This window comes from Saccopteryx leptura, chromosome 2, assembly GCF_036850995.1.
Source record: "Saccopteryx leptura isolate mSacLep1 chromosome 2, mSacLep1_pri_phased_curated, whole genome shotgun sequence".
NCBI classification, from domain to species: domain Eukaryota; kingdom Metazoa; phylum Chordata; class Mammalia; order Chiroptera; family Emballonuridae; genus Saccopteryx; species Saccopteryx leptura.
Genome location: NC_089504.1, coordinates 276,143,378 through 276,157,344, shown reverse-complemented (window position 1 = coordinate 276,157,344; position 13,967 = coordinate 276,143,378). Strand labels below are relative to the sequence as shown.

General features: G+C 37.3%; 1 protein-coding gene across 1 annotated transcript in view; it reads left to right on the top strand.

Annotated features, from left to right (window-relative positions):
* The first annotated feature begins 2,781 nt into the window (after positions 1 to 2,781).
* Positions 2,782 to 13,967, top strand: part of CR1 (complement C3b/C4b receptor 1 (Knops blood group)) — a 98,831-nt gene continuing 87,645 nt past the window's right edge. Inside the window, exon 1 of the mRNA XM_066361858.1 lies at positions 2,782 to 2,992. Within this exon, the coding sequence (XP_066217955.1) occupies positions 2,875 to 2,992 (118 nt within the window). The 5' untranslated portion in view covers positions 2,782 to 2,874. The remainder of the gene's footprint in view (positions 2,993 to 13,967) is intronic.

Below are 13,967 nucleotides of genomic sequence, written 5' to 3'. Positions count from 1 at the left end.
TTCCCTGGAGCTCTGCAACTGTGGTGTGCTAAAGAGAACCTTGGGATACACTAAGCTGGGTGGCAAAGGTAAATTCACAATAGAAGTTGGCAAAAGGGGGAGAGAGAGCTCTAAATTAGGAGTAGGTCCCAGCCTGAAATATGAGTGGGGCAATGAGATAGGAGGAATAAAGGAAACACTATATATTGAACAAAGCAGCAGAAAATAGGACTATCAACACCCACAACAGAGATCTTCAAGGGAAGAATAAAAAACCTAACTATTCAGGCAAGACATATTTAAGTGGCCCTTGTGCAAATGAGATCAGTTTACCTGCTTCTTGGAATAAATACCCTAGGCTCATCCACAGTGTTGTAGATGGGGCCAATGGCCCTGGGCACCTTCAACCTTCAGTGGCAAACCCCAGCATTCTGGGCAAGGTTAGGTCATAGGTGGCTGGAGCAAGGCTGAAAGAGACTGAACCCTCCCTTAGAGGAGTGAGGGGGAAGCCTACCTTCCAGTATCCCTTTTTCCTCACAGCAAAGGCATGTAAGCCTGGCAGGCTTTAGCTCAATGACCTTCCTTTTCACTATTGAAGCAGGACCCAGATGGATTCCTATGAAACTTCTTTGGGGCGTTGGAGCCTTTAAGGGCGTATCCTAAAAGCTGGTAGTTCCCCTGATCTCTATTGGGCTTTTTCTGCCTCTTGGTACCTTAAAGGCCATGCTCAGAAGATCTCACTGAGGGGTTTGAGGATCCCCATCTGCCTATATAAACCTTTTCCGTATATCTGGAGCTATTTGGAAAAAGACAAAACAGTGTTATTAGTTGGATCAAATAAAAGAAGGTAGAAGTTTGCAGGAGAAGATTTGGAGTCTCCTGTTCATCAGCATTAAAAAGAAATTTAAAAATTTTTAAGTAAAAAGCATGACATGGTAGACCCGTAGGAGTTCCAGGATATGACTCCCCTTTTTTAATTTTTTTTTTAAATTGACCTTAAAATATTTGCTGGGTACACTTTAATAATACCTTGACTTTTACGATTGTAAGAGATACCCATAATTCGAAAGGTTTGACAAAATACAGTAAATGCTTTTGCTACATATGCAGGAGCATTGTCAGTTAACCAGTTTAGGATATCCAGAATAGGTATCCACTGTAACGTGGACATAGGACTGTTTGCCAAATGAAGGTATATGAGTAACATCCATTTGCCAAAGTTGTCCTGGTAGGAGTCCTTGAGGGTTAACTCTAAATAAAGGGACAGATTGTAGTATAGGACCCCTTGGACAGGATTTCTCAATCTGCCGTGCTGCTTCCTGAGAAAGTTGAAACTGTTTACACAGGGCTGCAGCGTTCTGGTGATGAATAGTATGAGACTGAATCGCTCAATCTGTCATGGTTGCTCCAAATAATTTTCTTTTGGGTAGCTTGATCAACAAGGGCATTCCCTTGTGCTAAAGTTCCAGGGAACATGGAGTGAGCTCGAGTATGTCCTATAAAACATGGAGCTCTATGTTGACATACAAGTCTTCGAAGAAGGAGGAACTGCTGAAATAGTTCATCAGCAGTTGTCCCTAAGACAGCAGTCTTTATAGTGGAAACAACCATAATTAAATATTTGCTGTCTGTATATAGGTTAAAGGAGGAATATGGCAAATGCTGAAAAGCCATGATAATGGCATATATTTCTAGTCTTTGAGCTGATTTTAAGTTGACTGTTTCAGTATAAAGTTGTCCATTGATTTGCAAAAGCGATTTGCCATTTAGAGGAAGTTTCCCATATTTATTTTAAATGACAAGGCCAAGATTTATTCATGTGCTTGTGCAAAAAGTTTGATTTTTTTCCCCATGATCTTGATAGTTTTTTTTAATTTTTTAATAATTTTAATTTATTTTGTTAACATGGATTCAAGTGTCCCACTCAATATAACATCTTTACCCCCCACCCCCATGCCCCCCACTACACCCCCTTTACCCCCCCCCCCCAACTCCCTCCCTTTTTCCTTCTGGGATTTGCTGTCTTGTTATCTGTATCTGCGTGTTAGGTATATATAATTTCACTAATCCCTTCACCTTTTCTGATCTCATTTAAAATTGTTTATTTAGAATACTGGGATGAATCATTGATTTTATTTTTCTCACTACTAACTTTAAGAAAGGAAGTAATTACTATCCAATGCACAAGCAAATTTTGTTCATTCCATCTCCAAAACCTTTTCTAATTGTTCCTTTAATTCTCAGTCAAGGCCACCATCAAATCTAACCTGGACGATGGCAGTGTCCTGGCTGGTCTCTCCATCCACTGCTGCCTTATTTCCAGTCCAGTCTCCTTACTACAGACAGAATTATATTAAAAACAATTCAAATCTGACTAAGTCACTCTCTTAAAAAAAATGGCTTGGAATATCAATTTTACATAAAGAAATCGGTTCTTCATCTTCCTGTACACTGTACAGGTTGTCTGCGACTGTCGCTTCAACATAGACAGCAGGCATTTCATGAGCTGACCTACCCACGCAAATTCTTGCAAACAGCAATAGTCAAGTGGGAGTGTAAGGAGCGAGGAGATTCCACCGCCTTGGGAACTGCCCATCCAGGCACGCCTAACAGGCAAGGAGCTGAAGCTTTACTAGATTTTGTTCCTGTGCACTGGACCCTAAGGTGATCTCTGGGAGCCAAACTGGCTAGAAACAGGACAAATTGCGAGTAGAGAAGACCTCGTCCAATTAGAGGAAGCTGTGGTTAAAAGGGGTTTTTTGTCCCTGAACGCAGCTGCGCTCCCCAGACCCTGGGCGCACAGCCTTCACTATGGTCTCTGTTCTCTGAGCTGCGCTTTTCCTGACGTGGATTTTCTTCCAGATTGCATCGGGTTACTAGAGGTGCTTGGGGAAGATGGGAGCCTCTTCTCCGAGGAGCCAGGAGCCTCTCTGGCCACCAGCGCCTTTTCTCGTCTGCTCCCGAGGAGCCCTCCTGGCGGTTCTGGTGCTGCTCGCGCTGCCGGCAGCCTGGGGTGAGACGCGGGCGGGCGTGGGGGTCGGCCCCAGTTGGCGAGGATGCGGCTGGACGCGCAGATCCTGGGGTTTCATTTACAGTGGGTTAAGCTTGCGAGAGGGCGAGGTCATGGGGGCTCTGGGATCCCCTCTGTGCACCCAGATCCTTCTTGCCCCTGGTTAAAGGTAGAGTTCTCTTATGCAGGGTCTTACGTCGTCCCCCGCGCAGAGGAGAAAGCAGATACTACGGTGGTGCTGCACGCAATTCTTTGCCTTTCTATATATAATAACAAAGACTGGCTGTGTCAGGCGTGGCGCTTATCCTAGTGCAAGAACGATGTCTGGACATTCAACCAGCCTGGGTTCTAATCCTAGAAACTTCTTAACTGTGAGGAAAATGACCACCCCTGCCTGCATCTGTTTTCTCATCTGAGAAATGGAAACACTAATAACCCTACCTCAGGGTGTTGCTACCTAAATGGCAAAGCATACGAAGGGTCTAACACAGTGCCTGTCGCTTAATTTCTGTTCCCTAACAGTTATCTCTGCACCTTGTTCATGGGGGTGTTTGGACAAGCAGTCCTGGGAGGTTATGTTCAGCCCACTCATACATCAAACCACCACCTCCATCTTGAACAGGGAACTTAACTGAGAGCCTACTTTTAAGACATAGCCCAGGCAGCGCACTTGAGGTCAGAAGAGCTCAGGAAGCTCCAGAACCCTCAGCGCAGCTAGCCTCAGGTAGAAGGGGCTGTAGAAATGTTGACCTACAGTCTTATTTTAGTTCTGTGTTTAGTACAAAATAAAGCCTATTATAACCATTATGGAAATTTTGAGTCCACACCTCCTTTCCTTCCTTTTCACTTCAAATAGGTAAATAACTTCAATGAGAACCTCTAGCTTCTTATTTTGGGCTCTCCCAGAAGACTTCTCAGTTGCTTATTCTCATGGGCAACATCTCAGCTGCAGTGACAATCTTGACTATTTTTGTCCAGCTTCTTTTTGGCAGCTGAGTTTGCTCTTCACTGTCACTAGATTCTTTATATTCATTATGGGGTGGCACCCTCTTCTCTAAGAGAGTAAGGAAAAAAAAAAACCAAGCTTTCATAAAAGATGGTATTGACTTATTATCTCTTTAGACATCAGAAAGTAACCTATTAGGTGAGGAAATGTGATAAAACCTAAAGTTTTATTTTCAGTAGAGAAGCTTCCCAAGTAGGTTAAACATTCTGTTGTGGGTGCTTAAAAATTGTTGTGGATCCTGCGTGGATCTGGCTCCCTTCCTACTGAAATGTTGTTTTAGTTTGCCCGTGTCTCCTATGCTATTGTTATAGAACAACCACAGACGCTGTTAACTGCAAAACTAATTTACTAAGGCTGTCACAATAACCTTCTAATACGGAACAGCTTAAACTACACTAACTAGTGATTTCCTTGACAAAGTAATTTAGGTAAAGAAAATGCTGATGGAATGCTGACAATGTCACAGCACTTTGGAGTTGGAAAGAAGTATGAGAGAACGATGCCTCCAAGGTGGATGCCTCCAGGGTGTGCATGTGTGTGGGGGGGGCAGGGGGAGGTTTATGAAATCTCTATTACTAGGAGACCAGGGTTCTTGTTTTTCCATCATCTGCTATTTACCAAATGGGGGTCTTGGATTCAGCAAGTCAATTAACATCCCTAACTTTCAGTGTCCATGAATATAAAAGGAACATAATTGACATCCTGTTATCTTAGATGGCTATTACAAAAATCACATGAGAAAGCATATATGATAGTGTTTTGTAACTTGAAATCTCTGTGTATACAACCTAAGGGCACAGGATGACTGAAATGGAGACATCTCAGCTCCAGTGATGAGAAAGCTGAGTGGAAGGAGCATGGCTTATGTGACTCTTAAGGAGTGAATTCAAAAAAACAGTTGTACAGGATGATTCACAGGGACATTTGATTTATATAAAAATTAGCACACTAATGAAGCATTACTAGAATAATGTTTAATATAGAGCAGTCTCTGTCGCCCTCTTCTGGTCCCCAGGTCAGCTCTCACTTTTGTCCTCTGCTGTATAAAAATACAAAGTAGAAAGAAAGGGCATTCTACTTTGCTTTCTGTGTTGTGTGATGTATTTCAATTTACATATACTCAGATGAGAAGTTGCATGGTTTCTATTACCTAGTTTTATCTGATGTAACCTTCACAACTGGACAAGTAACTTCAGAATTATCTTGTATAGAAACACAGAGTGGGGTTCTGACCAGTTGACTGGTGGTAGAGTGTTGGCCTGGCATATGGATGTCCTGGGTTCAATTTCCCCGTCAGGGCAAACAGGAAAAGGAACCATCTGCTTCTCCACCCCTCCCCTTCTCCTTTCCCTCTCTTTATCTCTCTCTTCTCCTCCCACAGCCATGGTTTAGTTGGAGCAAGTTGGCCCTTGTTCTGAGGATGGCTCTATGGCCTTGCCTCAGGTGTTTAATAGCTCAGTTACTGAGTAACAGAGCAACAGCCCCAGGTGGGCAGAGCATTGCCCCATAGAGGGTTTGTCCGATGTGTCCTGGTCAGGGTACATACGGGAGTTTGTCTCTCTGCCTCCCTGTTTCTCACTTAAGAAAAAATAAATAAAAAGAAACACAGAGTGAAATAATTGTGATAAAGTCAATTCAAGCAAACAAAAATAATGGCATACCTGACCAGCACTTCCACACACACCGACATACAAACACACACATGGACACACAGACACGTACACAAACTCTTTGTCATTAAGACATAAGGGGAAGAAAAACTGTCTATCTCATCATAACTGATTGAAAGTTGACAAAAACAAGTATGTAGAAAGTATCAAGAAACTAGTTGATATATAGCTTTATATCCACCATTATTAACAGAGAAATTTACTGTAACTTTTTTTGTCCCCTTAGGTATTAATTAATGATCATATTAAATTATAATTTGCAAACCATTTATAATGTTTATTTAATTTGTATTCTATTTTTAAATTTCTATTTACATGTAATATACAAAATAAGTATACACATAATTTATAAATTTACAACTATCAAATATAAATATTTACATATACAGAGTTGGGCAAAAGTTTACAGTAGTTTGTATGGAAAAGAATACAACAATTAATAAGTAATAGTATACGAATAAACTGTTTCATGTGCTTATAACTGTAAACCTACTTTTGCCTCACCTTAAATTTAATAATTTAATATACATATCATAATATATCATATAACATAGTTATGTTATATTTATGTTATATGAAATGTTTATATACATAAATTTTGTTATAATTTATAACATATAACAGGTTATATTTATGTTTTTATATAACATAACTACATTATATAACTGTAAATATATAATAGTTTTATTAAGCTATATAATTATATACTATGAAGTTGTAGTTTATATATATATCAGTAGTTTATGTATATCATATAATACTGTATATTATAATGCATCATATTAAGCTATTTAATGTATAATATACATATTACATACCATATTATATATTATAAATTAATACATTATATGATATGCCATATTACATTACATATATTATGCAATATACCAAATGTAATATATCATAAAATCTGTTTATTATATATGATATATATTTAAATATTTAAATATATAAAAATTTTGACAGTACATGATTTTTTTTAACTGATATGGTTGCTTAAACAAAACATTTGCAGATCCTGCAATAAAGAGTACAATATATAGAATGGGGAGCAGTGTAGTCCCAGTTGACAGCTCATGTGTTAACAAAGCTGTGCTTATAGCACAGAATAAATGAACCTGCCTTGAATGGAAGGTTTGGATTAGGAGTATTTGAGAGTGGACTATGTTATCCAAGACAAAAACTACAATGACAATTTACAGCTGCTAGAATAGCTGAAATGTTTAAAATCTACCCCACAAAGTATTTGGAATAAGATGAAGTAACAGGAATATCACATACTGCTCATTGATAAAATGGTATATCCACTTAGGAAAGCAATTTGACCATCTCTGGAAATGTTAAAAAGCACATTATTATGTGACTAGCATTCTACTTGGAGGTATTTACTCAAGAGAAATGAAAGCATATGTCCATACAAAGACTTGAACATGAATTTTTCTAGCGGCTTTGTTGTAATAGCCAACAATTGGAAATTCAATGTCCTTCAGTAGTTGAATGGATAAAGTAAATTAAGATATTTGTACAACTCAAGATAACTCAGCAAAAAAAGAAACTTTTTTTTTATATAAAACAACCTGAATGAATCTCAAAATGTTTAGGCTGTGTGAAAGCTAGACCAGAAGAAAAAAAGAACACAAGCTGAATGGTTCAGTTAACTTGAAATTCTAGAAAGTCAAATTAATTTGTAGTAAGAGGGAGAAGGTAAAAAGTTAGCTAGAGAAGGAGGCAAAGAGATTGATGAATTAAGAGGAACATGGGGATACTAGAGACTGTGATGAAAATGTTTGTTGTCGATTGTGGTGATGGCTTCATGGTGCATATGTATGTCAAAAGTCATCAAATTATACACTTTAAATACTTTTCAATTATTGTATGTAATGTATCTTAATAAAGCTGTACAAACTTTAAAGTAACTCTTTTTAAAATTCTTTTTGTATTTATTTATTCATTTTAGAGAGGAGAGAGAGAGAGAGAGAGAGAAAGGGGGGAGGAGCAGGAAGCATCAATTCCCATATGTGCCTTGACCAGACAAGTGCAGGTTTCAAACTGGCGACCTCAGCGTTCCAGGTCGACACTTTATCCACTGCACCACCACAGGTCAGGCAGCTGTACAAACTTTAAAAGAAACTATGAGGGCTCTTGAGTTTATCATAGGAACTTGTCATAACTTGAGAGATTGGTAATAAAGGAAGACAAGAAAACTATTGATAGATGAAGCTTTCTCTGTGAAAGTTCATATATACCTTTTTATTAGGGCTATTATCTAAATTGCATTTTTATTATTGCATGTACTATTCCGACAACTCAGGGAAGAATTTTAGGTAATTAAAGAAAAAGATCGCCATTCCAAGAATACTTTATTCCATTTCTTTAGATCTCTTCCTGTCTCCTTATGAGCTTTGCAGTGACAGTCACTCTCAGTAAAACTTTTGGCACCAGAAGCTCCATTTGGAATCTCTCCCCTTGTCCAGCATCATGGATGAGACAAACATCAAAGTTACATTCATCTCACATAGCAACCAGAGAAAAGGTGAATGCATGATATTTGAAACCCCTGGAATTGTGGCTTATGTGGTATATTTTTATTGTTTAACACAGTGGTTCTCAAAGTACTATTATCTACCAAAAATCACCTGTGAAGTTTTTTTTTTAAGATTTTTATTTATTGATTTTAGGGAGAGAGGGAGAGAGAGAGATACAGGAAGCGAGACCATAGTTACTTTGCTTTAATTGTTCTTTAATTGCTTCTTGTCTATGCTTTGACCTGGCAAGCCCAGGGTTTTAAACCTGCAACCTCAGCATTTATCCACTATATCTGTGAAAATTTTTTAACAATACAGTTTCCTGGGCTGTAACCAAGACTCACTAAATCAGAGCTTTTGAGGATGTGGGGCAAATTCTTGTTTTTTTTTTTTTTTAAGTTTTGTAGGCAATTCATCATTTACTTGTGCATTGCAACAAATAGATAATAAGTGCTAATTACCTGGAGTAGATATAACAAAAATCATGGGGTGTTGTCTTTATGCATGTCATATATTTTGAGAGAAATAGATATTTTTAAATTACACAAATCTGAAAAAGCTCAACTTGTGCTAAGTGATATAAAATAAAAGAGTCCAATCTGTAATTATTATGGGGTAGAGGGAAGTAGTTTAGATTTGAAATCCCTAAGAGGGTCAGGGAAGACTTTAGTAACTAGCAGTGGCATTTAGCAGAGACCTGGAGAAGAGTGGAAGTTAGAGTGAAGGTAAAAGTACATCACACAGAAGAGATGTACTACATCATAGGCAGGAGAAAGAACATATGTCTTAAACTTAAGGAAGGGGAAACGGCCATAGCTCAGTCAGAGGGCAGAGTGGCGCAAGATGAGGCAAGACACACAAGCCAGGACACCGTTGCTTAACACAGCTGGTTCAAAAAAGAGAATGTGAAATGATAAATATAAGGTTGTCTAGGCTCTGGCCAGTTAGCTCAGCAGTAGAGCATCAAACCAGTGTGTGAAAGTCCTGGGTTCGATTCCTGGTCAGGGCACACATGAGAGATGACCACCTGTTCTCCCTCTTTCCCTCTCCCTTCTCTCTATCTCTCTCTCTTTTCCTCCCACAACCATGGCTTGATTGGTTCCAGTGCATTAGCCTCAGGTACATGGCTCCATGGAGCCTCCACTTCGGGTGCTAAAAATAGCTCAGTTGTGAGCCTGGCCCCAGACGGGCAGAGCATCAGCCCCAGGTGGGGGTTGTTGGGTGGATCCCGGTCAGGGCACTTCAGAGTATCTGTCTCTCTATCTTCCTGCCTCTTACTTGGAAAAAGAAGAAATATATATGGCTGTCTAATATTAGAGAAAAATAAGTAAAAAATATGAGTTTCTTGGACTACCAACCTTTGCTTAGTAGAGAACACAGAATAAAGCCCCTATTTCTTAATAAAGTCAGTCAGCAGGAAAAAGCAATTTATTAGTGAGTTGTAGAGATTAATCCCAGGCTGAATCTGGGACACATTCAGGAGAGCTTCTGAGATCACTGGTCACTGATCCTTCAGTGCTTTCCCAACAACATAGGCTTATTCCAACCTAGCTCTGCACACATAGCAGAAACAAAACTGTTGAAGCGAAGTGAGCATGCCCGCTTTGTGGAATATTTGAATTTACCTGTTAGTATTTTTCTTTTCTATAAATAATAACTATACTACTATTTATCAAGAGCGTGCTATATGTAAGGTGCTACTAAAAGTATTGTGACTCTATCAGCAAATCTACCAGGTAAATATTATCAGCTTTTTGAAGATGAAACTGAGGCTTACTAAGATTAAATATCAGGTCAAAGACTTCAAAGCTGGTAAGTAGAAGACACTGGGTTCAAGGCCAGGTTTCTATGAATTTGAAGTTTTTAACACGATATGCCATTACTTTCTGTATTTGTTTCTTATTGCTGTAACAAATTGCCACAAACTTAATAGCTTGAAGCAGCTATTTTCAACCACTGTGCTGCAAGAATTTTTAAAACATGTACCTGACTATGTCGTCCAAGGTACTTTTCCCTTAGATTGTCAAATAGAAATAATGACAACAGCCAGTACAACAGTAGTTGTCCAGTGTGAATAAATCAAAATTATGCCTTTTTTTTTGTCAGATTGGCAAAAAATATTTTTTGGTGTGTCACAGAATTTTAGTAATTAGTTCATGTGTGCCAACAGATGAAAAAGGTTGAAAATTACTGGCTTAAATAAACAGAAAATTATTCTTTCAGTTCAGGATGTCAAATATAAAATGAGTATGAGGCAGTGCTCCTTCTGAAGCTCCAGGACTGAATAGGTGTCCTGGCTCTTGCTGTCTTCCGGTGTCTGCCTACATCCTTTGGCCTCACAGCCTCTTTTTCTACCTTCAAAACTAGCAATGAAGAATCTTCAAATCTTCTGTGCGCGTGTGCCTCCTTCGATCCTTTGCCTTCCTCTTCTAACGACATTTATGATTATATTTAAGGCCCACACAGATAATCCAGGATAGATTTTCCATCTCAAGATTCTTAATTATATATTTGAAACACCCTATTACCATATTATGTAACATTCACAGGCTCCAGGTTAGAGTGTGGATATCTTTGGGAGCTCATTATTCAGCCTATCACACATTTCTACATAGATTTCAAAATGTTAATTGGGCCTGCTGAGGGAGTCCATTACCATTAGGGTCCAGTTTAGTGGTAAATAGTTAAAGCTCAACAAACAACCTGTAGTGTGTATACTGAATATGACTAGTGGGAGTTTAAAATATGTGTAGAATTGAAATGCATGATTAATGATAGAGCATATGACAGGAAGTAAATGGAATTAGCATTTTCAATGATTCTTGCTTTATTGGGGAAATAATTGTTAAATACATTGTAATATGGTAAAGATGCATGTTTTCTTTAAAGGAATAATACAAGAATATATAACTGATAATCTAATAAAAATAAAATAATAAGTACAATTGATGACAAAAAAGGAAAAATATAAGGTCTACCAGAAAGTTCTGTTCGTTTCTATCACGTTTCAACACGTAAGCACATGTTTATTTGGCGCATGTGTGCCTCTCTATTTTTATCACTTAATGTATACATACTGACGTAGCAAATTAACTAAAACAAAGTTGATTCACGTTAGTCTTATGTGTGAAGTGATAGTGTACCCATGGCTACTGATAAAGTTCATTTACGCCACTGTAATTTTTACAAATTTCAACAAGGAAGAAATGATACAGAAGCATGTAGAAATTTATTGAAAGTGTTTGGTGAAGGTACAGTTTCTGATAGGACATGCAGAAAGAAGATGGTTCGAAAAATTCGAAACAGGTGATTTCGACCTTTCTGATAAGCCATGTTCTGGACGACCATCTTTGATCGATGACGATGTTGTTAAGACCATGTTGGAGCAAGATCCTTTTCTAACAACATCGGAGATCACAGAAAGGCTTAATTCAGCTCAGCAAACCATTTCGGACCATATTCGGAAGATAGGATTGGTGAAATTTATTATTTAATAAAGTTTATTGATAGTAAGAAAAATTTGTATTTTGTTTTATTCCAAAAACAGACAGAACTTTATATAAAAGAATAAAAACTAGGACAAGTAAACAGCAAATAGTAAAATGGTATATCTAATCCCAATATATTAATTATATTAAATATAAACAGACAATTCCCCTTTAAAGACAGGGAGAATCATAGTGCTGCATTTCCTAAACAGGGGGCTGAGGTACCTTGAGGGCTTCCATAAACCCACAGAGAACCTGTGGGATACATTAAATTTTCAATGGAACCACAGCAATATTTGATATTTCTCAGATACTGTGTAAACTACTTGCTCAGAGTACTTCTGGGATTCATGAGATTGCAGTAGGTCCCTCTTGATGACGTAAGATCTTTGCAAAGCTGGGTTTTCAGCAGTGGCTGTGATAAAGAAAAAGTACCAAATGAAAATTATATGAAATGGAAAACAAGGTGACAGTTTACAATCTGATCTCGGGGTTTGAGAATTTGAGCAGTACATAACATCCCATTATACAATTGTGGTATAACTAAGACTTATTAAGTTGTTTGGTCCTAATTATTTAACAAATGGAACTGATGTTTATTTTTTGGCTAAGAATAACATGAAAAAATTACTGAGATCCTAATAGTGTTGTGAGCTGAGTGACTTGGGGAACCTCTACTGTAATGATTAAAAATAAAAACTATACAGCCCTGACTGGGTACCTCAGTTGGCTGGAGCATTGTTTTGACATGCCAAGGTTGTGGGTTCAATCCCCAGTTAGAGCACATATAAGAATCAACCATTGCTTATATGAATAAGTGAAACAACAAGTCAATATTTCTCTCAGTCTCTTTTCCTCTCTCTTCAAAAATTAATAAAAATTGCCTAATCTGTAGTGACTCAGTGGATAAAGCATCAACATGGAGTGCTGAGGTCACTGGTTCAAAACCCTGGGCTTGCCCAGTCAAGGCACATACCAGAAGCAACTGCTATGAGTTGCTCCTCCTTTGTCTCCCCCCCCCTTTCTCAAATAAATAAATAAAATAATAATCTTTAAAAAAATATAGAAAAATTTTAAAAAAACAAAAATTATGTGGTACAGACAAAGAAACAATATACATGTTCAGAGAGAGAATGGATCAATCTCTAAGTATGGAAAACATATCATGCAAAAACAAACCAAAAGAAAGCTGATTTGACAAATGAAGCATTATGGCAATCTTTCTCCTTAAATTATCATTGTGTGTTTATATGTAAAATATTACTGATATATTGAGGATTAAATCTACAATCTTATTTTCTCTTTTTTATTTGTCTTATAAATAAAGTAGACAGAGTAGAATTTGAAACAAAATTAATTTTGTGATGTAATATATTACAAAATATAATAAAAATAAAATTAAAATGGACAGATTAGAAAAAAATAAGACAAATGTACAATAAGATGGAATATTTTAACACAATTACTTTGGTATCTGGTATAATAAGCAAATTCTGCCTTTCTTTTTTTTTTTTTACATTTTGTTTATTTATTATTTTAGAGAGAGGAGACACAGAGAGAGGAAAGAGATAGAAAGAACAGAGGGAAGAGCAGGAAGCATCAACTCCCATATGTGCCTTGACCAGGCAAGCCTGGGGTTTCGAACCGGCATCCTCAGCGTTCCAGGTCGATGCTTTTACCCACTGCACCACCACAGCTCAGGCTGCCTTTCTGCCCCAAATCAGTAAAAACCTAGAAGATTGAGCAAATATGATTAATTGTTGATTGGGCCTTACTGATGTACCAAAAACACTATACCCGATACCACAGACACACCTGTTTTTTACAGCTATATATGGTACAGTTACATCAGTTGACCATATGCTGAGACATGCAATAAGCACTCATGAATTTTAAAACTTGATAATAAATCTACAGCCAAAAATTTTCTCTACTCTTTAGAAATTATTCCAAACATTGTTAAATAAACTATGGGTCCATGAAGAAATTAGAATAACTATTAGCAAATATTTTAAACTGAAAATGTGCAGTTGTACACTGCAAACCAAGATAATTTTGTTAACCAATGACACCCCTATAAATTTAATAAAATTAAAAAAAAATTAAAAATATGATATCAAAACTTTTGGAATACAACTAAATCTATGTTTATAATAAAATAATCTGATGATTATCTTTAAAATTATGGAAAGCTAAAAATAAAAAATCTCAGTTACCATCTTAAGAAATTTATTTTTTTTTAAAGTTCAGCAAATAACCTCAAGGAGATTTCAGTAAAAATATAATAAA